The 20,057-nt window shown below is 41.0% G+C and overlaps 1 protein-coding gene across 1 annotated transcript in view; it reads right to left on the bottom strand.

The window, feature by feature from the left end:
- LOC126203095 (lachesin-like) overlaps positions 1-20,057 on the bottom strand; it is a 140,833-nt gene that overhangs the window by 7,557 nt on the left and 113,219 nt on the right. Inside the window, exon 5 of the mRNA XM_049937338.1 lies at positions 19,542-19,681. Coding sequence (XP_049793295.1) covers positions 19,542-19,681 — 140 coding nt within the window. The remainder of the gene's footprint in view (positions 1-19,541; positions 19,682-20,057) is intronic.

The following is a 20,057-nucleotide window of genomic DNA, read 5'->3' as shown; positions in this document are numbered from 1 at the left end:
GAGGCAACAGGGTGCAGCCAGCTGCAGATTGTGGAATGCACTGGAACAAATGATTCCTGTCATCTGGGTCATTCCAGCGACTGGTAGAGAAAGTTGAGAAGACCAGCCTTGTGCATGGAGTTTCAACGAAGCTCACAATTTTCAGCAATATACCCAGAACTGATCGTGGCCCTTTCATTCTGAGTTGAGTGGAAGGACTGAACCAGAGACTTCAAAGGTCCTGTGACAAGCTAAGCTGCAACTTCCTGGACTTGCACCATGGGTTGAGGACTGTAGGATCTCCCTAAATAGGTCAGGTGTGCTCTACACATCAGAGGCTGCAACTCAGTTAGCACACAAGGGTTTTTTACATTAGGTGACTCTCCATCCAATTCACATAATGATAGGTGTAGAAAACACAGAAATATCAGTGTAAGGTCAAAATAAGTGCCTACAACAGGTATGAGTATTAAAATCCTAATGGTAAACTGCCAAAGCATTTCCAAAAAAGTGCCAGAATTTGAAGTGCTCATGTAAAGCAGCGAAGCTCACATGAAACTAGGTATGGAAAGCTGATTGAAACCTGAAATTGAAAGCAGTAAGATTTTTGGGAAAAATTTAAGTGTATATCGTGTATTTATATTGTGTATATGGTGTATTTGCTGCAGTAGACAAGGAACTCAAATCCACTGAGATAAAGTTGAAGCCACATGTGAAACTGTTTAGGTAAGACCCAGTATCAGGGGTTCAGGGGTGGGCATAAAATGATAACTGGATCTTTCTATCACTTACCAGCCTCACCTCCTGACATCACCAAAAACTTCAGCGAAATTCTCGGTTCACTTGTACGGTATGTAAGTTCCCCCATCATACTGCAATTATCGCTGGAGCCTTTAATCATCCATCAATTAATTAGGAAAATTACACTTTTGTTAGGGGTGGACATGATAAGACATCCTGTGAAGCTTTACTAAATGCATTCTCTGAAAACTGCCCAGAACAGATAGTTAGAAACCCCACCACTCACGATGGAAATATATTGGATCTAATAGCAACAACTAAATCTGATCTCCAGAATGAGAGAAGGCAAAGGTCCCGAGTTCGAGTCTCGGTCGGGCACACAGTTTTAATCTGCCAGGAAGTTTCATATCAGCGCACACTCCGCTGCAGAGTGAAAATCTCATTCTGGAAACATCCCCCAGGCTGTGGCTAAGCCATGTCTCCGCAGTATCCTTTCTTTCAGGAGTGCTAGTTCTGCAAGGTTCGCAGAAGAGCTTCTGTAAAGTTTGGAAGGTAGGAGACGAGATACTGGCAGAAGTAAAGCTGTGAGGATCGGGCACGAGTCATGCTTCGGTAGCTCAGATGGTAGAGCACTTGCCTGCGAAAGGCAAAGGTCCCGAGTTTGAGTCTCGGTCGGGCACACAGTTTTAATCTGCCAGGAAGTTTAAATCTGATCTCCTTGAGGAAGTCCATGTGAAAACTGGTATCATGATGCAGTTGTGGCAGCAGTGATTATCAAAGTACAAAGGACAACTAAAACAAAAAGGAAGATACATATTTTCAGTAAACTAGATAAAAAAATCTGTAGTGTCATATCTAAATGTTGGACTTGAAACCTTCAGCACAGGGCAGGAACATGTAGAGGGACTCTGCCTCAAGTTTAAAAGGATAGTTAACCATGCTCTGGATAGACATGTACTCAATAGAACAGTTAATTATGAGACGGAACCTCCATGGTATACAGTCACTGTAAAGAAACTTCCTAAGGAACAGAGATTACTGCATAATAGGTATAAAACAAAGTATAGGGCTATAGATAGAGAGATGCTGCATGAAATGCATTTGGCTATCAAGAGAGCAATGCATGATCCCTTTAGTGACTACTATAGCATAATATAGTCAAGCGATCTTTCACGGAGGCCAAAGAAATGCTGGTCATATGTATAGGCTGTTAGTGGCACCAAAGTTAGTGTCCAGTCCATAGCAAATGAGACAGGCAAAGCAAAATCTGAAATGTTAACTCAGTTTTCAAATGTTCCTTTAGAAAGGAAAACCCAGGAGAATTGCCCCACCTATAATCTATTGTAGCTCCCTCAAACAAAAGACCATGCCCAGTTCTTGGAAAAAGGCACAGGACACACCCATCTACAAGAAGAGTAGCAGAACTAATTCACAAAACTACCACCCAATATCCTTGATCTAGATTTGTTGTAGAATCTTAGAACATATTCTGAGCTCAAACATAATGAACCTCAGTGCTAACCAGCATGGATTTCAAAAGCATGAATCACATGAAACCCAGCTTGCACTGTTCTCACGTGACATTCTGAAAGCTTTGGATCAAGGCAATTAGGTAGATGCAGTATTTCCTGATTTTCAAAAAGCATTTGACTCAGTAACACACCTATGCTTATTGTCAAAAGCACAATCATTTGGGATATCAAGAGAAATTTGTGATTGGATTGAGGATGTTTTGGTAGGGAGGATGCAGCATGTTATCTTGGATGGAGAGTCATTGTCAGATGTAGAAGTAGCTTCAGGTGTCCCCAGAGAAATGTGTTAAGACCCCCGCTGTTCATGTTGTACATTAATGACCTAGCAGACAATATTAATAGTAAAATCTGGCTTTTTGCAGATGATGCAATTGTCTTTCATGAAGTACTTTCTGAAAGAAGCTACATAAATATTCAATAAGATCTTGATAAGATTTCAAAGTGGTGCAGAGATTGGCAGCTTGCTCTAAATATTCAGAAATGTAAAATTTTGCACTTTAGAAAATGTAAAAACGTAGTATCCTATGACCATAATACCAATGAGTCACTATTGGAATCGGCCTGGGTTTAACACTCTGTAGGGATATGAAATGGAGTGATCACATAGGTTCAGTCATGGGTAAAGTAGATGGCAGACTTTCAGTTTATTGGTAGGATACTGGGGAAGTGCAATCAGTCTACAAAGCAGATTGCTTACAAATCGCTTGTGTTCTAGAATGTTGCTCGAGTGTGTGGGACCTATATCAAATGGGTCTAACAAGATATTGAAACGTATACAGAGAAGGGGAGCACAAATGGTGACAGGTTTGTTTAATCCATGGGAGAGTGTCACAGAGATACTGAAGGAATTTAAATGGCAGACTCTTGAAGACAGATGTAAACTATCCTGAGAAAGTCTGGTAACAAAGTTTCGAGAAACAGCTTTAAATGATGATTCTAGGAATATACTATAATCCCCTACATATCGCTCACATAGGGATTGTGAGGATAAGATCAGAATAATTACTGCATCCATAGAGGAATTCATATAATCATTCTTCCCACACTCCATATGTGAATGGAACAGGAAGAAACTCTAATAACTGGTACAGTGGCAGGTACCCTATGCGATGCACCTCACAGTGGTTTGCAGAATATAGATGTAGATGTAGAATTGGCAGCTTTCTTTAAACTTTATATTGACTTTTTAAGCTTGCATATATATATTCATTCTCAACCGCATCACACCTTGTGGCACCAAATTATAAATTTCTTTGTTTTGTTTTCCATATTGAAATGCAGTTTTTACATCAAATTACAACAGTTCAAAATCTTCTTCAGCTGAAATCATGAGCAAAGTGCACTGTGAGTCATATATCACTACTGGGGAGTAAGTTTCATTTTAGTCCAGACCAGAACATTGAGTAAAGCCTCAAGCAACAAGTTGAGCTTGATATGGAGGCCATTTGCAGTTTTTGATGCTTGGACTTTGAAGACGCACTTTGAATCTATCGCCTTTTGGGTCTGTTTTGACACAATAACCCAAGTTTCACTTGTTTGATGTGCTTCTAGTTCCTTTTCCATTGCTCATTTGCATTTTTTGTCTGGATCCTAGATTGCATCTTCGAAACTGTTCAGTTCAAGACAGTTTACTGTTGCATCACTTCTGGCTAGATTGCCTCTTCAGAACTGATCAGTTAAGGCAGTCAACTTTTATGTTACATCTGGATGAGGTAGACTCATGTGCCTGGCATGTAATCCGTAAGATTGCTGCCAATCTTTGAGTGATTGTTCAGGATCTCAGTCACCCTCTGCTTGTACTTTTCTCTCATCTTCAGCTGGTGGCTCAACATACTATTTTCCACCTTTCCCATCAGATTCTTCGATGTTGGAGTCCAAAATAGGGAATAAATGGCATAAACCAACACAGTCACGCTTCGAAACAAGTTTATCATTGGTCAGGATTCCCTCAATGGAATTCACGTAATGGGATTCAGTTTCTTTTTTTTGCTTCTGTTTTAAAATGTCTGTAATTTGAGATTCTCCCTGATATCCAACTATGATCATTTCCTTGGCCTTGTCTGTCCCATTAGCTGAATGGTTAGCGTGTTGGATGGCCACGCATGGGGGTCTGGGTTCGATTCCCAGCTGGGACAGGAGATTTTCTCCCATCAGGGACTGGGTGTTGTGCTGTTCTCATCATCATTTAATCCCCATTGTCGACGCGCAGGTCCCCCAATATGGCGTCACACTCAATAACACCTGCACTTTGTGGTTGAACTTCCCGTCTGGGAACTCCCAGCCTATGACGCCATACGCTCATTTCCATTTCCATTTCCTTGGCCTTTGGTTCCAACTTCTTGTGGAACAATTCAGGAACACAGATGAGTGCTTCTACCCCAAAAGTCCTCATTTGAGAGATTTGGTGTTTTCTGCTTGACCATAATTTGAATGTTGTTGCATTTGTTCTCTTTTTGACTGAAGATCAGGTCAGTGTATAAATAGCAGCGTTAACTGCCACCACCCACAGAATTTTTGGAACGTTCACCACAATGAGCATGGACCTCATGGATTCAATGGTAGCCTTGTTTTCATGTTCTGCATTCCCATTTTTTTTTTTTTTATGAGTATATGGTGCCATTGTCTCAAGTGCTATTCCACATTTGATGAGGTAGCTCTTCATGTTCTTGTCAAGTATTCTGTCCCCCAATCAATGCTTAGGATTTTAGATTGTCATCACACATTATCTTCACAAATTCTTTGAAAAAATAAAAAATGTCAGATTTATTTCTCAAAAAATAGATATGATGAAGACACTCTGTATCGTTCATGAGTGTAACAAAATACTTCGCACCACAGAGTGATTCAACCTCCATTATTCCACATACTTCACTGTGTATAAAGTCACTGATTTCTAAATTTCTTGCTTTGATTTTCTGGTTAAAAGGTTAATGGGCAGACTTTCCATACTGACACACCTTGCGGAAGAATGATGCCACATCTGTTATGCTTATTGCCTTGATAGGACCAGTTTCGATCAAATTCACAATCACCCCAATTTGACATTTATATGACGCATTCTGTGGTGTCAGAGTTTGACGTTATTTGCGGATGAAAAATTCACATCACATTGGATGTTTGATACAAAAAAAAATTCAGCAAGTCTTGTTTTATAGTCTTATTTCTTGGGCGACAACACATCCATCATGATAAATGTTTACAAACTTATCTACAAAGGTCATCTCAAAACATTTGTCAAGCGAATACTGACAGAAAACAAATTCTTCCTTATTTTTGGGACGTGCAGCACTTCATCAATTCACTCATCTTCCCAACACATATTTACAAATTTCTGTATTTTAATTGATCTGATTCCCTTTGCTTCACATTTAGCATTTTCTCCAAGTAAAGTTTCAATGTTTTGTCATTAGCGAATTCCACTGAACAACCCCACTGAAAAGTGATGTGACATGATGCTCCACTCTCAGTAATACAGACATTACTTACATCAGCATTCAGCACACTCTTGGAAGTCACTTTATTATGCGGAACTCTTTTGTATGACCCACCATTGGTAATAATGAACACATTTACATTGCCTCTATTTTGCGCACTAGTTTTCTTCATAGAATGGCAGTTTCTCAACAGATGGCCTTCCTTGCCACAGGTTCAGTGAATAAATTTTCTTCTTAAATTCACCTGATTCGGGTTCTTTTTCTTCGTGCCTTTATGCTCCTTCTTCCAGTCTTGAGATGAAGTCACCACCAGGACACTGGCCACCTTCTCCATGTTGTTCGATCACTTTTCTTCGGAGATAAGTTACCCTTAACATTTCAGAATTGTTTGCTGATTCCAGGCTTACTATCCCAGGCTGTGACTAGGGCAATGAACATCATTAGAAGGCTTCTGAAGATTTTGACCATGACTGTTATATCCAGCACTAGTTTTAACTCGCAATGTTCATGATTTTTGCGATATGCCGCAACACCAAATCACTCACATTCATTCGGTATTCATTGAAGTTTTTCATGAGAGAAAATTTGCTTGCTTCAGATGGTTGTCCATGAATCATGCACAGTTTCTTCCATATTTCACAAGCAGTTGTGCGTGTTATCAAAAATGCTAGTTGTGAGTACTCAATTGTGGCCAAAATGCAACACTTGGTGTGATCATTGTCTTTTGCACACAGTTTTCAAGCAGACATAATCAAATACATGGGTTTTGGTCTCTCGGTGTCCACCACATCTCAAATGCAGGTGTCAAACAAAATCTGAATTTGAAATTTCCGCAGCTGGAAATTTGATCTGTTGATTTTCGCCATTCTTCTTGTGGTTCCTTCACCTGACATGACATAAAAACGAGGTGACTCAAATTTCATATCAAACAAAAGATGTAATCAACTTCTTAGCTGAAATTGTGTGATTAATAAGGGCCCATAACATCTACATCTACACCAATACTCTGCAATCCATCTTACAGCACATGGCAGAGGGTACCCTGTACTACCAACAGTCATTTTCTTTCCTGGTCCACTCCCAAATAGAATGAGGGAGAAAAGACTGTCTGTATGCCTCAATATGAGCCCTAATTTCTCATATCATTATCTTTTTGATTCTTACTCATAATGCATGTTGCAGGCAACAGAATCATTCTGCAGTTAGCATCACCATAACACTTGCATGTTATTTAAATCTGCCAGTAACAAATCTAGCAGCCCACTGCTGAAATGGTTTGATGTCTTCCTTTAATTCAACCTGGTATGGATCCCAAAAACTCAAGCAGTACTCATGAATAGGTTGCATTAGCTTGCTATATGCAGTTTAGCTTGCTATATGCAGTCCCATTTACACACGAATCTCACTTTCCTAGAATTTTCCTAATAAACTAAAGTTAACTATTTGCCTTTCCTACCACAATCCTCACATGCTCAACTAGAAATTTTGTCTTAGTCATCTTGTATCCTTCTATAGTCACTCAATTTTGACACCTCACTGTACACCACAGCATAATCAGCAAACAACCACAGATTGCTGCCTATCCTGTCTGCCAAATCATTTATGTATATAGAGAATAACAGCAGTCCTATCACACTTCCCTGGTCTCTGATGAACACTCGCCATCGAGGACAATGTAGTAGGTTCTGTTAATTCAGAAATCTTCAAGCCACTCGCATATCTGTGAACCTATTCCATATACTCGTACCTTCTTTAACAGCCTGTAAAGGCGCACTGTGTCAAACACTTCCTGGAAATCTAGAAATATGGAATCTGCCTGTTGCCTTTCATCCATAGTTTGCAGTATATCGTGTGAGAAAAGGGCAAGCTGAGTTTCACATGAATGAAGCTTTCTAAAACCATGCTGCTTTGTGGACATAACCTTCTCGGTTTCAAGAAATTTTATTATATTCAGACTTATAATATGTTCAAGGATTCTGCAGCACACTGATGTTAGGGATATTGGTCTGTAATTTTGTGGATCCATTCTTTTGTCCTTCTTATAAACAAGAGTCACCTGTGATTCTTTCCAGTCGCTTGGTATTTTGCAATGTGTCAGAGATTCACCATAAGTAAGGGGTCAATGCTGTAGAGTGCTCTTTGAAAAACCAAACTGGGATTCCATCCGGACCTGGTGACTTACTTGTTTTCAATTCCTTCAGTTGTTCCTCTATGCCATGGATGCCATGTCATCCATATTTGAGTCTGTTTGATGGTCAAGTGATGGTATGTTTGTACGATTCTTCTGTGTGAATGATTTCTTGCATGTGAAATTAAAACTCAGGCTTTTGTTTTGCTATCTTCAGCTGCCACACCAGCCTGATCAGCAAATGAGAGGATGGAAGCCTTAGATCCTTTTGGCAACTTTACATAGGACCAGAATGTTCTCGGGTTGCGAAAGCTAGAATTTTGTGTGTATGTTTGTGTTTGTTTGTGTGTCTATCGACCTGCCAGTGCTTTCATTTGGTAAGTCACATCATCTTTGTTTTTAGATATATTTTTCCCACGTGGAATGTTTCCCTCTATTATATTCATATCATTAATTTGAACCCAACAATTACGTTTGTTATTGTCCCTGTTGCATTTCGAAATCTTTTCTGTCACCTTATTTTCTCTTTCTGTTTTTGCCAGTAGTTTCACTTTGTATTCACCTTCTACTTTTTACCGTAATCTGCTATACAATTTTATCCCGCCTATATGTACTCAATAATACGTAACCCACTTCCTAACCATAACCAAAAAAATTTTTTTGCCGCTTTAAAAATTTTTTTGCCACTTTCAACACTACCGCTGCTATAAAATCCACCGTTTCTAGTTCACAAACAGTTCCTTCCACCTTTTAAACAACCATTTCGGCTAGTTCTAATAACTTTCGCTTTATTTCCATTTCCGTTTTTCCCACATCTCTTGATAATTTTTAGCCGCTTTTCACAGGTTTTAACGTCATTACTTCTTCTTCAGACAACTGTTAGCCTCATTTTCATAATCTGCCACCACAAAACCACTCCTTTTAATACATTACACGCAGTTTTTTCGAAATGTTCCCGAATTTCTCCGTCTTTTAACGTGTTTTGGCGGCAACACAACCACCTAACCTTTGTGCACATCATTGTCTACCAACCCAAGTCCAACATAGCCCAGCTGTAACCAACACCTTTTTTCACACCAGATCTTCAGTTACTTTCCAGTTCACCTTTATCTCTCCCCATATATTTTTATTTTCATTTTCATTTCAGCCTCATGTTACACTTTCCACCTTGTAATACCATGTCACCCTCACAACACCCTCACAACGACCCCATTAAGTTTTATTTATATTCCCTCCGCAAACATGCCTTCGTCCTAGCCAGATTACGCTCCCATATTCTATTTTCTCAGGCTTGTCTGACATTTGGCATTACCCCCAAAGGCCTCACACTTAAAGTTCCCATCTCTGGCTGCAACCCTTCTTTCCATCAGTCTCTATACCAGTTCCAAACTGAACAATCCATTGCCCTCACCCACCTAATCCTTCACCTACACATCAACTCAGCCAATGAACACACCTGTCAACTCCTATCCTTAATAAAAGTCCTTAATCTTTCCTCTCCCACATCCACACCGGCTGTTCAGAGCATCCTCCTACAGGCCATCCGCAAATTAGAACAGCATGCCACCCTCCACCTCAAAAAACTATCCAATCTCCTGGTTTCCCACCTCCGGAAAGGCAACTCACTCACCCTTCACAACCTTTCCAGCAAACCTCAACCTCCTCTCATTGCGCACAAACCCAGTCTCTCCCATCTACTCAATCTCCCACTTCCAGCTCCACTCCCTTCAAAACCTCAAAATTCCAATCAACACAATCTGGAACCACAACACCCTAATTCAGTAGTTAACCTTTCCTCCAAACCTCTCTCCCAATCCGAAACCTCTGCCCTATCCATAGGCCTCACCTTCAGCCCCACTCCCAGATTCAACCAAACAGCCCTCGTCAAAGATTTACTGTCCTACACTCGTACTCTCTGCTGGAAATATCACTTTGCCACGAAGAAAAATGATCCTAATCCTACTCCTAATGATCCAACTCCCCAAGACACTATCCAAATTGAACCCTGCCTGGAGCAGTTCCGTCCTCCATCGCAGCGGGACCCACCTCCTCTTCCTCAAAATCACCCTCTCCAAACCTTCCAGGAATTTCTGACTTCCAGCCTTGCATCTCAATCCTTCTTAAAAAACCTTAATCCTTCTCCCAACATCACCACTGCTGAAGCCCAGGCTATCTGTGATCTGAAGGCTGACCGATCCATCGTCATTCTTCCGGCGGACAAGGGTTCCACGACCATGGTACTTGATCGTCGGGAGTATGTGGCAGAGGGACTGCGTCAGCTTTCAGACAACACTACATACAAAGTTTGCCAAGGTAATCCCATTCCTGATGTCCAGGTGGAGCTTCAAGGAATCCTCAGAACCTTAGGCCCCCTACAAAACCTTTCACCTGACTCCATCAACCTCCTGACCCCAACGACACCCCGCACCCCTACCTTCTACCTACTTCCTAAAATTCACAAACCCAATCATCCCGGCTGCCCCATTGTAGCTGGTTACCAAGCCCCCACAGAACGTATCTCTGCCTACGTAGGTCAACACCTTCAACCCATTACATGCAGTCTCCCATCTTCATCAAAGACACCAACCACTTTCTCAAACGCCTGGAATCGTTACCCAATCTGTTACCCCCGGAAACCATCCTTGTAACCATTGATGCCACTTCCTTATACACAAATATTCCGCACGTCCAGGGCCTCGCTGCAATGGAGCACTTCCTTTCACGCCGATCACCTGCCACCCTACCTAAAACCTCTTTCCTCATTACCTTAGCCAGCTTCATCCTGACTCACAACTTCTTCACTTTCGAAGGCCAGACATACCAACAATTAAAGGGAACAGCCATGGGTACCAGGATGGCCCCCTCGTACGCCAACCTATTTATGGGTCACTTAGAGGAAGCCTTCTTGGTTACCCAGGCCTGCCAACCCAAAGTTTGGTACAGATTTATTGATGACATCTTCATGATCTGGACTCACAGTGAAGAAGAACTCCAGAATTTCCTCTCCAACCTCAACTCCTTTGGTTCCATCAGATTCACCTGGTCCTACTCCAAATCCCATGCCACTTTCCTTGATGTTGACCTCCACCTGTCCAATGGCCAGCTTCACACGTCCGTCCACATCAAACCCACCAACAAGCAACAGTACCTCCATTATGACAGCTGCCACCCATTCCACATCAAACGGTCCCTTCCCTACAGCCTAGGTCTTCGTGGCAAACGAATCTGCTCCAGTCCGGAATCCCTGAACCATTACACAAACAGCCTGAAAACAGCTTTCGTATCCCGCAGCTACCCCCCCGACCTGGTACAGAAGCAAATTACCAGAGCCACTTCCTCATCCCCTCAAACCCAGAACCTCCCACAGAAGATCCCCAAAAGTGCCCCACTTGTGACAGGATACTTTCCAGGACTGGATCAGACTCTGAATGTGGCTCTCCAGCAGGATACGACTCCCTCAAATCCTGCCCTGAATTGAGATCCATCCTTCATGAAATCTTCCCCACTCCACCAAGAGTGTCTTTCCGCCGTCCAGCTAACCTTCGTAAACTCTTGGTTCATCCCTATGAAATCCCCAAACCACCTTCCCTACCCTCTGGCTCCTAGCCTTGTAACCGCCCCCGGGTGTAAAACCTGTCCCATGCACCCTCCCACCACCACCTACTCCAGTCCTGTAACCCAGAAGGTGTACACAATCAAAGGCAGAGCCACGTGTGAAAGCACCCACGTGATTTACCAACTGACCTGCCTACAGTGTGAAGCTTCCTATGTGGGAATGACCAGCAACAAACTGTCCATTCGCGTGAATGGACACAGGCAGACAGTGTTTGTTGGTAATGAGGATCACCCCGTGGCTAAACATGCCTTGGTGCACGGCCAGCACATCTTGGCACAGTGTTACACCGTCCGGGTTATCTGGATACTTCCCACTAACACCAACCTGTCAGAACTCTGGAGATGGGAACTTGCCCTTCAGTATATCCTCTCTTCTCGTTACCCACCAGGCCTCAACCTCTGCTAATTTCAAGTTGCTGCCGCTCATACCTCACCTGTCATTCAACAACATCTTTGCCTCTGTACTTCCGCCTCGACTGACACCTCTGCCCAAACTCTTTGCCTTTACAAATGTCTGCTTGTGTCTGTGTATATGCGGATGGATGTGTGTGTGTGTGTGTGTGTGTGTGTGTGTGTGTGTGTGTGTGCGCGCGCGCGAGTTTATACCTGTCCTTTTTTCCCCCTAAGGTAAGTCTTTCCACTCCCGGGATTGGAATGACTCCTTACCCTCTCCCTTAAAACCCACATCCTTTTGTCTTTCCCTCTCCTTCCCTCTTTCCTGATGAAGCAACCGTTGGTTGCAAAAGCTTGAATTTTGTGTGTATGTTTGTGTGTCTATCAATATGCCAGTGCTTTCGTTTGGTAAGTTACATCATCTTTGTTTTTGGATATATATAAACAATAGTATATCCAACAGTCATCTTGTCTGCAGCACTACTGTTCAAAACAAACTGCCGTACAGTAGCCACAAAATGTTTGTGTTGCAAGTTCGCCAGATGTCACTGCTGTGGACGTACACATATACTTCAATGATTAATTGTATGATGAAAAATAAAGGAGGATATAATCAGTAAAGTCTGTAATGGGCTTACAAGGTGTAAGAGGCATTACAGTGATAAAAAGCAATGAAATAAAATATGACGAAAGTTAGATTGCTAAAAAGGAAAAAGTTAAGAGACAGTAATTGACATAAGCTCAAGTGGTGGTTATGCAGAGGATATGGCTTTAATTCCCAGTACCGCCAGGGACTTTTTCTTGGTGGGAGGGCTGGAATTGTGTGCACGCAATGTTGTGACATCAGTTGAGGAGCTTTTTGAGTGAGAAGCAACAGCTCCAAAGTAAAGAAACCCAACAACAGCCAGGAGAGCAATGTGTGCAGACCACATGTTCCCCCATATTGCATCCAATAATGCCATTGGCAGAGGATGATTCAGCTGCCAGTTGGTCCCAATTGGCCCATTGGGGCTAGAATGTGGAGTTTTACTTCTGTTGCTTTGCTGTAAATATAGAGTTTATCCAAATGCATTGTGATTCATATTATTGTATGTTCTATGCATGGTGGGAAACTGTCTAATACAAAACAAATATCTTTGTCTCCTCTTGTCCCTATGACTGGTGGGTCCCTCTCACACTGAGGTCTGAGTGACCTCCTACTCCTTAAAAACTGAACTAATAGTTCTGAAGGCAAGGATTGGTTGTTTCGGTTTTTTTCAAGTGAGTTTTCCTTTTGAAATTATTAACTGTATTTTCAGATTGTGGTTTTTTTCCTACAAGTTCCTACAAGTTCCTACAAGTACCCTCTATCTCAGTGGCTGTTTTAATGTAGTGCATGCCAAACTCACCCAGGGGAACACTGCAAGTCTCCACAGGACAAAATTAACAATGCCTCTTGTGTGGACCATCCAATTGGCCCCAGACCAAGAGACCCCAACAAGTTCTCATAACAATGCTGCACATCACTGTCTGGGTTGAGATCTCACAATTGAGGCTAGCTTTCAACACCACTTTTACTAATTTTCAGAAAGACTAAGACTGGTCTCAGATCAAATATGACAGAAGTCATTTTTGCCTGTGCCAGATATGATCTGCAGCTAACTATCCAATCCCTTCTTTAAATTGGTGCTGGGATTGCCTTCTTCACTTATGTGTGATGTCTCCCAGGACACACATTAGGTTATTTTCCTGTCCCTGATCTTACTTCCCTAACAGGCTCCATCACATGCTTAACAGATGAGGTGCCTGTAACTAGTAGGCCTTTATAGTGTGCAATTTGCAGCTCTGTATGCAACCATCCCATCTTCTAGTTTTACATTACCCTTCCCAACCGTTTATTTTTCACTCACTGATTATGTAAAACTTAACATTTAATTTAAATTTTGGAAGCCATACATTGAAAATATTAACACACTATTATTATCTTAATATTAACATGTTTGCTTGTTAATTCTGGAAAAAGTGTTATGTATTTAAACATTTAAAAGTGAATCATTACTCTTATGCTGTCACTGTTGCTTTAATCTAAGCTCTGACGTGTTAATTGCAAACTTGCAAGGCGAGTAGCATTGTTAATGAGTTGAGTGACTTCAGACCTGTAAAAACTGTGGAATTTCAGCATGTCTTTCAAACAAAGCAAAATTTCATCATTCCTTAAGAGGAGTGCATCGCCAGAAATGTGAGCAAACATTAACAGACATGATACTGACAGTAGTGCTGAAGGAGTTAAAACAGATGGTGAATCTAAAAAAACAAAATGGTAATGATTATGCCAAAAAAGAGAAAGATAGTGAATCATCAGGGACCGAAAACACTGTGAGGTCTCAAGATAGGAATTAGAGTAACAGTAGACATGAAATTACAATGGGAAATTGTATTGCTTTATCATCTTTTCAAAACTGGCCAAAAACTAAGCCGTGACTGTCTGTAAATGACAAAAACTTTGTAATGTGCACAATTTGTAAACTTATGGTGGGAAGCATGGAATGTTCACATATCAATAACTTGTTTTTGGCTGGTGGTTTTGCTAATAATGCCAGTGGTTTTGCTAATAATGCCAAAAAATTAAATGGTACAAAGTCAACAACTTTGCTTCTGCTGTTTTTTTCCCAACATTTGAGACTTTAATGAAACAAATTGGTTACACATGTATCATTCAAAGTATTTTCCATCACTGGCCACTACTTTCTCCCATCTTTTAGGCAGTGTACAAATCCTGCATTGAAAAAATATTTCATCTTTTGAAATGATCCACAAATCGATCCAATTTGTGACTTCTTCATGTGATTAGAAGTGTTGGTCAACCAGCCCATGTGCCATTGATCTAAACAGGGACAGTCAGAGGGAGCAATGTCTGGAGAATACGGTGGGTGGGGTAGGAATTCCCATTTTAACGTTTCCAAGTACATTTTGACCTCTTTTGCAACATGGGGCCAAGCATAGTCATGCTGAAAATCACTTTATCATGCCTCTCACTGTATTGTGGCCATTTGTCTCTTACTGCTCTGCTCGAACGCATTAATGCATTCGATATTGAGCACCTGTGATTATTTCACTTGGTTTTAACACCTCATAGTACACGATGCCGAGCTGGTCCCACCAAATGTGGAGTATGATCTTGGAGCCGTGAATATTCAGTTTGGCCATCAACGTGGAAACATGGCCAGGATATCCCCATGATTTTTTGCGTTTAGGGTTATCGTAATGAACCCATTTTTCGTCCCCAGTCACAATGCGATGCAGAAATCCTGTCCGTTTTTGCCTCTGAAGCAAATGTTCACAAACACAGAAACGCCGCTCAATGTCTCTTGGTTTCAGCTCACACAGGACCCAAGTTCCTTCTTTCTTAATCATGCCCATAGCCTTGAGGCATTTTTAAAGGCTTGTTGTATCACTCCCATTAATCGTGACAAGTCGTCTTGAGTCTGACGCAAGTCTTCACTCAGTAGTGTCTCCAATCCTGCATCTTCGAAAACATTCTCTCTTCCGCCACTATGCTGGTTTATGACATTAAAATCGCCATTCTTGAAGCGTTGAAACCACTCATGGCACCTTCTTTCACTAATAGCGTCCTTACCATACACACTTGAGAGCATTCAATGAGACTCAGCCACTGTTTTCTTCATATTGAAACAAAACAGAAACACCTCCCGCAAATAACGAGAATTAGGCTCGTAAACTGACATTTTAAATCAAGAACAACTTTATGATGCAGGCACAAATTGACTAATGTTTGAATGAGGTTATGTTGACTGATGTACAAGCTAACTGCCTGATGTCTGCCATCTGTTTCTTTCAACCGCTACTTACCGTTGTCACCACCTATCAGCATACGGCGGAAGCAAAGTTGTAGACCTTGTAAAATTGGTGATCAACTAAAGTGCAAGTCACACATGAAATGTGTAAAAATCATATGTTGCAAGGAAAAGCAAAGTATCAAAAAATAAAAGTGAAAAGTTTTAGGGAATGCAACATCAACAAAAAGTTATCACAACTGCTTCGTTGTTCAGATCTGCATATGTAATACCTAAACAGAAATTCTCATTCAAATCATATCCCACAATAAGTGAACTACAAAAGTTTAAAAATTTATGAGTCAGTAATGTATTTCATTGTAACCAAGCATGCAAAATATCGTTATGTTTATAGGAAAAGAAATGAAGTAGAGTCTTGCTCACTTCTTTGTAGAACCGGATACAAACTTCAGTATCATGATGGGTGAAAGTACAGTGATTTCCAATACATACTGTTTAATAATATATGTACATTTCTCCTTTGAGGGAGTTGTTTGCAATTTTTTTTAATTTTTGAATTAGAAAGTGGACAGGATAAATACATCAGTATACTGTTATAACTAAAAACAAAGATGCTGTAACTTACCAAACGAAACTGTTGGTATGTTGATAGAGACAGTAACAAACACAAACACACACACAAATTTCAAGCTTTGGCAACCCACGGTTGCTTCATCATGAAAGAGGGAAGGAGAGGGAACGACGAAAGGATGTGAGTTTTAAGGGAGAGGGTAAGGAGTCATTCCAATCCTGGGAGCGGAAAGACTTACCTTAGGGGAAAAAAGGGACAGGTATACACTCGCACACACACATATTTCTGCTTGTGTCTGTATATATGCAGATAGATATGTGTGTGTGTGCGAGTGTATACCTGTCCGTTTTTCCCCCTAAGGTAAGTCTTTCCGCTCCTGGGATTGGAATGACTCCTTACCCTCTCCCTTAAAACCAGGGGCGGGCAAATGTTGCACGCGGCTCATGAGCCCACAGCGCTGCACGTGTGCTGCTCACGTGCAATCGTCGAATGGGGCAGTGGCAACAGCCAGCAGGTTGCGGCAGTATAGTACCAGGCTAAGCTGTGGACTTTGATGGAAAGCGACCACTACATAGTGAACCTTGTATTTGAAGTACTGGAAAGTGCAGAGTGAATCAAGGAAATGGAGAAGTGGAGATTTGCTATCTTTTAAAAAGGATTGGGAGAATCAATTTTTCTTTGTACAAAAATGTGAAAATTCGAAATGTTTAATATGTGGCAGTATTCAGTATTCAGCGGAAGTTTAGTATTGAACGCCATTATAATAAAATTCACAAGGACCAGTATAATTTATTGTCGGATTCTGAGCGGATGGGGCAATTGACTGAACTTAAGAAGAGCGATCTGACGATACTAGATGAATCCGACGTAAGTTGCTGTTGTCACGAGAGATCTGCAACTTCCTTTCGTCATGTCTCTCATCTAACTGATTTTACATTTTATGGAGCACTGTTTTCAATTTTTCAGGCCAACAACAATGATAGCCCAGCAGTATGTGCAAGTTATAAGATTGCGCTTAATATAGCGAGAGCTGGAAAACCATTTGCTGAAGGTGAGTTTATAAATGCGTGCATCAATGACGCAGCTGATTTACTCTGCCCATTGAATGCAATTCAGTTTCGAGCTATCACTCTTTCCTGGCAGACTGTAAGTCGTCGTATAAATGCCATGGCAGGTGACGTTTACCGTCAATTAAGGAGTGCAGTGCAGGAGTTTATTGCATTTTCCATCGCACCTGATGAGTCCACAGATATTTCAGACACCGCACAATTAGTGATTTATGTCCACGGCGTGGACACTGCTCTGCACATAACAGAGGATTTTTTAGATATGATATCTTTAAAAAGCACGATCACCGGCACGGACATCCTAAAAGCCGTTGAAGAAGCTGTCGATTCAGCTGCCTTAAACTGGGAACGTTTGGTGTCAGTGACAACAGACGGAGCACCTGCAATGAAAGGGGAACAAATGGGATTTGTTGGATTACTAAGAAAAAAGCTACAGCGTACAGAAGAATCATTGTACAGCATCCACTGTATTTTGCACCAAGAAGTACTCTGTGCAAAAGCAGCAAAACTGGGGGAGTCATGCAAGTGGTTATTCGGGCAGTTAATTATTTGAGATGCCACGGGCTTACACATAGACAGTTTCACACATACTTAGCTGAAATTGGAGAAGAGTACGGTGACATACCTTACCACAGTGAAGTCCGCTGGCTTAGCCACGGTAATGTACTCAAAAGATTTTTTTGAGCTGAGAATACCAATAAATCAGTTTTTAAAGGACAAAGGAAGGTACAACCCCAAGTTGGAAGATCCAGAGTGGGTTGCCGCCCTTGCATTTTTAGTGGACTTTATGGGACACATGAATGCATTGAACACAAGTTTACAAGGAGAAAATCAGCTAATTTGTGAAACTGCTGAAAAGATGCTTTCACTAGCAAGCTTGAGCTGTGGGAAAGACAGCTCTCGTCAGGGAACACAGTCCATTTCCCTACTCTGTCTACTGTGTGAGAACAGAATTGCAAAGAATATGTTTCCACACTTAGTGCAATAAAGGAGGAATTTCTCAAGCGATTTGAGGATATATCATATTTATCCCAAGCGTTTGAATGGTTCTCGAGACCATTTGCTGTTTCTGTAGATGATATTCATCCCAATTTGCAAATGGAATTAATAGATCTACAGTGCAATTCTCGTCTGAGAGACAAGTTCCTTTTGGCAAGACGTGTAATAGACTTTTATCACAACTTTCCACAGCAAGAGTTTCCTCGTCTCCATCGTGAAGCCGCGAAGATAATGTCAGTGTTTGGCTCGACATACGTTTCTGAGAGATTTTTTTCTGTTATGAAAATTAATAAGTCTCGGTTAAGAGCAAACATCAGTGATGAAAATTTATGTGACTCTTTGCGTTTGTCTGTATGTAGAAATTTTGTTCCAGACATTAAACGTATTGTAAACTCCACCTGTGATCATTAAATAAAACGTATCGTAGGTAAAAGGCACTCTTTCAAACCATTATTTCTTTCAAGCACTCCTACTAACCTTATTCCTTCATTCAATAAAGCAAGCTAGGAAACAAACCGCATTACAGAGGAAGGAGTGGAGAGACGGTATGGTGGGGAGGGGAGAGAAGCGGGTGGCTAGCTTGCCCCTGTGTGCACGCAGAACACCTGTTAACTGCACGCGTGCAAGTGCACCGCACACATGCAGGATTCCTGCCCGCCCCTGCTTAAAACCCACATCCCATCTTTCCCTCTCCTTCCCTCTTTCCTGATGAAGCAACAGTGGGTTGCGAAAGCTTGAAATTTGTGTGTGTGTTTGTGTTTGTTACTGTCTCTATCAACATACCAACGCTTTCGTTTGGTAAGTTACAGCATCTTTGTTTTTAGTTATATTTTTCCCACGTAGGATGTTTCCCTCTATTATATTCAGTATACTGTTATGTATACTAACACATCCTCCCCCCCCGCATCCCATGCCCCTTCCCCCAAATCCCATGGTAGAAGCACAAATCACACACTGGCTCTTTCTCCTTTGTGGCTACCTGGACTTTGGCAAAAACAATACTGCTCCTTGAGCAGGAGAGACAAAATCCAATGGATTATCTTACCATCAGCATTTCTTTAGAACATTTCTTAAAGTCATCAAAAAAATAGGGATTTATCACTCACTGACTGACAAAAGGCCTGTTTTGTAAATGTGTACACAGCCGAAGAAATAAACATGAATATGGAAAGTCAATAAAGTTGCAAGTGTCTTTTCATCATTATTTTCGAAGGTAAATACTTTTGAGTTTTGTTCCTGGATTTAAAAATAAAACAAATTATCTCTGCAAAGTATCAGAACAGCTTACCAAAGAATTCTATTGTTGCAGTAGATGCTCCCAATTTATTAGACGCTTTACACAAATAAATCCCATAATCATTTGCCTGAACTTTGTTTATGCGTAAAACAGCCGAGGAATGGCCTGCGCGCATGCTGAAATAGGCTATCCTGTTAAACAAGCAAGATACAGCTATTTAGAAAGTAGATTGAAGAGAAAATAGAAACACATGTTATAATTGTTCATAACTGCTTTTGATTTCCTTTTTTATTTTAAAACTCATAAATTTACTTCCTTGGTTCATTTCTTATATGTAGAAAGATAATTTCCATAAATTGTAGCATTAAAATTAAACTTTAAAAAATTCATTATAGTGAAGAGACAGGTTCTTGCAAAGATAATTGCAAACCATTAAAACAGTGTGTAATTTCTAAGAGAAATAGCCATCAGATTGATAGCAGGTTAGCATTTATTGATTTTAAAATAATGACAAATGTCAGCATATAATAACAGTTCACTTTAAGGATACATAGAACAAAAGAATCT

Source organism: Schistocerca nitens, chromosome 9 (assembly GCF_023898315.1).
Source record: "Schistocerca nitens isolate TAMUIC-IGC-003100 chromosome 9, iqSchNite1.1, whole genome shotgun sequence".
Classification (NCBI taxonomy): domain Eukaryota; kingdom Metazoa; phylum Arthropoda; class Insecta; order Orthoptera; family Acrididae; genus Schistocerca; species Schistocerca nitens.
Note: the sequence above shows the minus strand (reverse complement) of the source record. Positions and strands in the feature narration are given on the sequence as shown.